General features: G+C 43.7%; 1 protein-coding gene across 1 annotated transcript in view; it reads left to right on the top strand.

Annotated features, from left to right (window-relative positions):
• Positions 1-5,121: 5,121 nt before the first annotated feature.
• Positions 5,122-5,751, top strand: part of LOC109862651 (laccase-like) — a 42,566-nt gene continuing 41,936 nt past the window's right edge. The window contains exon 1 of the mRNA XM_020442760.1: positions 5,122-5,656. Within this exon, the coding sequence (XP_020298349.1) occupies positions 5,545-5,656 (112 nt within the window). The 5' untranslated portion in view covers positions 5,122-5,544. The remainder of the gene's footprint in view (positions 5,657-5,751) is intronic.

Here is a 5,751-nt window from a genome sequence, read left to right as displayed (position 1 = left end):
AACCGAGTTTCTTTTTGATTATCGATATTTCTCACATTTTTTGGCATTTTCCGCTAAGTATCTCGAACTCGTTAAGTAATTTGGCAAATAAAAGCAGATTTAAGATTTTTATCAACAGATTATTTTTCTTATTTTTTTTTAATTAACTTTTTGCAAAAAGTCGGATATTTAAAAACAAATGTTATTACAGAAATTCTTACTTGGTTAAATCGTTTAATTGATTATTTACTTATAGTGTTTACGTTGTATGTCTTTTCAAGATGTAACTTTTGCGTTTACAAAACTTGTATTTCTATTTTTCATACTCTACCGTTTAACTGCATCACTTATCAGTTCATGAGAATGAACACTGGTTGAAATACAAGTGGATGTCGTAAATTTTACACCGCTATCTCACGTCTTTCTTCCGTACGAGACATTTCTTCTCATCGCGCGAGAGTCCGAGAGACGAACAATTAAGCGCGCCTCAATAAGACAAAAAAAAAAAAAATTGCTTCATTGCAAACTAAACTTTCACGCGAACAAAAACCCGGCGTGCCTATAAAGCGAGGCGAGACGGCGAAATAACTTTTTCACGAAATTCGGATCAGTGAAAGTGCTAATTGATTCGTAGCGCCGCTACATATCCGTGTACATTTCATTTAACTGCTCGCTTTTATTTTCTCGCAACGCAGATCGTAAGAAACGTAATCAGCTTTGCAAATTTTTCCAAACGCGCTTTTGTGATTTCCTCATCCGTTTCTCGCCTCTTTTTCGCTGATTATCGCGCGGCGCGCGCGTGTGTCCACAGTTTTTCGCGAATACGCGTTAATACGAAAAATCTCGTAACAAATTTGTTTTGTACAGATTTGTTTGCGTCAATTGTTTTTTGCGAACAATTTTCCGATAATAACGCAATTACGATTATCACGGTAACACAAAGTTGCGTGTATAAAACGGTCGTGAGTAAGTGTAAATTCACACGTTACATAATTCATCATGTACATAGATACGTTACATTACGCTTGCTTAATAAGTGCGAGCCGATGCATATAACATATTATTATCCCGAGTTAATTGCAGAAAAATGAAGCTAAAAGATTTATTAACCGCGCAGCGAATAAGCGCTTTTTTTATTTATTATACGTATCAGTTATTCAAACAACCGACTGATAGATGTGTAACGCGATATCGTGATATAAACAAATAAAATAAAACAATATCGCGTAAAGTAGTGCGTAAAAAACAGCTGTTAGAATAATAAAATCGTTAAAATTATTAATGACGAAATGATTTCTTTATAGATTATAAAGTTTTGTAGATTTGCTTTTTTCATTGTAGAGTTTTGTAGAGTTTTTTTCTGTTTAAGAGATACAACAGCGGTAATTTAAATGCGGACGTTTTCGCTAACGATTAGCTCACGCCTATGATATCGTCTTGATGAAAGTTAGCCTATTAGCTTTCTGTTTATTCAGTAAGCGCGCGCGCGTACTATTATTTTCATAAATAAGAACTGCGACGCGCTGTTTCTTTCGCAAAAGAAACTGATCTAATTCATGAATTCAAAGCCTATCGCGTGCCAGTACGTGAAGAACGATTCGCTCGTAACGCACGGCTAAAATGTATACATTATTAAAAAATTAGTTCGGTTTCCGCAGTATAACAAATCTAACGAGCAGTGAATATTGCATTTCAAGCGGCCAACCAACAATTAAAAGACCATTAAAATTTTATCGCTCATTTTTCTTACTTTTCTCCATTCTACGCATTATACATTCTCCGATAAAGCAAAGAATAGCATCGCGTTTGGCGCGTTTCCTACTGGCTATGTGGTTAGTTACTTATGCGCTCTTGCGATCAAGAATCTTTATTTTTCTTTTCTGACACTCTTCGCCACCGGGGGCCAGTAATCAGTGTCGAACGATTTTGCTGTGGAAAAGCAAAACAGCTTCGAACGACGTCCTTGCCGCGGCAAGATTTGCGCGACAAAAATCGGGAAAGCAATCGAAGCTTATCGGCGTTTCTCGCTCGATTCCCGTTCACCGACACGCCAGCTCGCGCGCGACATGTTTCGCCGAACGAAACCGGCGCGTGTTTTCAAACCCGATCGGCTGAAAAATGCGATACACATATTATAAGGCACAACCCAAACGTATTGCAATCGGTTCCGCTCGGTGCACGCGCGCTCGCTTAATAGATTCTCTTTCAATTTACACCGTCCCGCGTCCGGTCGAGGCGACGAATGGCGCGCGTCCGACGAACGAAAACCGCACAATCACGGGAGAATCTTCACGGAGAAAGAAATCATCGCACGATTTTTCCGACATTAAGAATGCGTTGCATGTTCGTCCGCGCGAACGTATTTCACTGGTGCGCTTGGCGAGAGATGCGCGATCGAATCGACTGTTTTCGTCTTGATCGAAAGATTCGTTATCGGAATAATCTAGTATTTTTGCGCAGTTGTTAGTTCCGAGCTAATTGTCAAATAAATAAACAAAAAGATTACAAAAAATCAACCTAATATAAGAAAGTCTTTTTTTTTTACACATACTAGCAAAACACAGGCGCGCGCTACGCGCACGTTATTATTGTTTTTGTTTTAACGTGTTGTGTCAGTAATACACAACCTGTCATCGCGATGATAGCGAAGTATATACGTCTTACAAATCATATAATACACATTAGAGAGATGTCAGAAATAACGCGAGAAAATCAAAATCAAAAAATAGTGAGAGGGAGGAGTGGAAAAACAACACGTGACTTTAGTCAATTACAAAGGAATTCCTTTGTAATAACTTTACACAATCAGGTTCGTTATCAATAGCAGGTCTCTGATAGAATCGCTTTCTCGTGCGTGCCCGTCTTTTCTTTTCTTTTGTTCTCGTTGACAACGTCGCAGAAGACGCGCGTTGTTCATCAGGGGGAAAGTGCAACTGGTTTCCAGTACAACTGGTTGGGAATCGCGCCAATACACAACGTTACACCTGTCCTGCCGCAACGAATCCCTTCGACACGGCCGGATCGACGGACGAGCGTGGCAGGTTTCCGCATTGCGCGAATTATCGTTGCTTAATAAGATCCGAAGGACGACGAAACAATTAGAGATTGCCACCGAAGTGGGTCTTATTCAACCAGACAACCGCGACTATCCGATGATTAAATACGATGATCAATCACGAAGGCGCGCGCAACGCGATTGTTGGGTTTCTCGCGCTATTAATTAGAATTGCATAATCATTTTCGTGATGTTGATTCGAAGAATTTTTCCGAAAGTGATAGAAGGAGCGATCGGGAACTTTGGCATTTCGATCTAAATATCAAAGTGCGTGGTAAGTTTTGACGCTTGAAGGCTAACCCCGCAGAGATCGGTATTTGAGCACGTCTACCACTCGATAAATCTTACAGGTGGTTGCGTTACTTTCCAAACAACTACCAGTGATTTGAATTAATTATTATCAACTGTTTGTGAAACATGTAAATACATAGTTCTATAAAATGTGAACTTCTGTTTTACACAGTAACATATTTCACGTTACTTTTGTGCTTATCGAGCGAAGATCTAAAAAATCAGCGTGACGCTTAAAGGTGATCGAGTTGATTGGAAAAAACGCCGCGACTTGTCGGTTTTGCGCGTACGCGATTCAAAAACGTCACCGTGAGATCGGACGGCTGACAATCCGAAAGTCGGCCGCGGTTTTCGCAAGTATCCGACACCACGCTAGAAAGGGAAGTGCCAAGGTAAAGTCGATCTAAGAGCCAAGTGAATCGTTGCTCATTGCCAAGGTACGTCAAGGTATCCGAGACTTGGGCGTGTCGGCGGGATGATTACTATCGAAATAGCTTTGGCGCGGGCGAAATCGAAAGGCGCTGGAAAGTGCGCTCTAGGGGCAGCATATTGTGCAGCATGTGCCGGTGGATGTGGGCACGTACATACGTAAACGCGTTCGCAACCAAACGACGTGGTCGGCTCGGAAAGCCTTGAGTGGATTTGATTCTAGATGGGTGACGTTCACCCACACGGCCATTTCGAAAATTATTTGCCGCATGTACTTTTCAGGTAGTTTTATTGCCGCATTTCTCTGCAAAATCCATCTTGATAATTTCACGCACCTTTTTTGTAAATTGAGAAGCGAAAACAGAGACGTGATTATTTTAAATCCTCCAGTCACTTTCAAAAGCATATATTTTATAATAATAAATATTATATATCTGTGATTTGAGATTCTCTTTTTATCGTGCGGAGCAAAACATTACACAAGTTCCGCGGATTAACAAAAATATCCTATATTATTTATATATATATATATATATATAAATAAAAAATATATAATATATATATATATATATATATAATAAAAAACAGAACACCGTTACATAGCGTTCTGCGATTTTCACTGACACCTCGGCCGTGCCAGAATTCCCGAGCAAAAATATTTTCCTTCGCGAAGGCCATTGCGGAAGTCACGTGTATTTTCTCTCCCTGATATCTCCTAAGAATGAGCGCCTATAATTCTATCCTGTAGGTATCGTAATGAAACACGGACGAACGATCGGTCGGTTCTGTGGTGTATACCCTGGAGCAGCTGCGAGCCGATCCATACAGAGACGCGGAAAGAGAACCGAGCGGAATCAAGCGGCGCCCGATATCTTGGCTGGCTCGCACGCGAACCCCACCTAAGAACCCCCTTCACCTTCGTCGACCGCGATCGGCGCGCGCGAGCACAAGAAAGGGGGGAAAATTCGACGTCACCGTTTCGCGAGCTCGCGAAGTTCGTTAGCGCGGCACGCGGTTGCCGTCGGACGTGCCCGACGATATGGTATTCACCGTCTTGGTAAAATCGGGGGAATTCGCTACCTACTACACCTTGCCTACTACTTCGCCACCCGAGCTACGTCCGTAGCCTCTCTCTCTCTCTCTCTCTCTCTCTCTCTCTCTCTCTCTCTCTCTCTCTCACACACACACACACATACACACTCTTTCCTCTCCTCTCTTTCTCTCGCCGAGCTCTCGTGGTCGCCGTCGCCACCGTCGATCTGAAAAGGAGGTGAACGCGCGCGAGAGTGTACCATTGGGCAAGGAATTGGGGCCAGGAGCCAATGGTAAGGAGCGCGAGGTGGAGCGATAGGTTTTAAATAGGTGTGCGGGTCCGGGTGCGTGGATAAGAGAGCAAAACCGTTGGTGTCCGGATATACCGCGGTACCATCGCAAGGATTAAGTTCGGATACCAAAGAGTGTGGTGGAGCCCGGACGTTTTGCGAGGGATGGTAGTAACAACCTGGTCCGAGAGACACGTCCGTCAGTCCGTTTCGTGGTTCCGTGGTCGGTTGTGGTGGTAGTTCCTACTCGGGGGAGAGTCTACGCTACGGGGCCGCGGTGTGAAACGTACCGAGAGGAGTGACGGTCCAGCTGATAGAGCGGCGGCACAAAGTACGTCTCAGTCGACGCTGAGCCAGTGCCTCAGCAAGTCCGCTCGAGGCGGTGAGAAAGTCCTGAGAGATTCGCCTCCGACGACCGTCGTCGTTTTCCGTTTCGCTTTTCCGATTCCGTCCGCTAAAAAGGACGGCATGAGGTCCTACAACCGCTATAGGGCACTCCTCGTGCTCGCCACGGTGCTCGTCCACATGTCCGGCACGTTCGCCGTGCGCGCCGCAAGTAGCCAGACCAATAGAAGGAGCGGTGAGTCATCTTCTTTGCTCTGGTTCTCTCTCTCTCTCTCTCTCTCTCTCTCTCTCTCTCTCTCTCTCTCTCTCTCTCTCTCTCTCTCTCTCTCT

The sequence above is a fragment of the Pseudomyrmex gracilis genome, unplaced genomic scaffold, assembly GCF_002006095.1.
Source record: "Pseudomyrmex gracilis isolate BER0280 unplaced genomic scaffold, ASM200609v1 scaffold_10, whole genome shotgun sequence".
Taxonomy (NCBI): Eukaryota; Metazoa; Arthropoda; class Insecta; order Hymenoptera; family Formicidae; genus Pseudomyrmex; species Pseudomyrmex gracilis.
The sequence above is the reverse complement of the archived record's forward strand: the minus strand, read 5'-3'. Positions and strand labels throughout refer to the sequence as shown.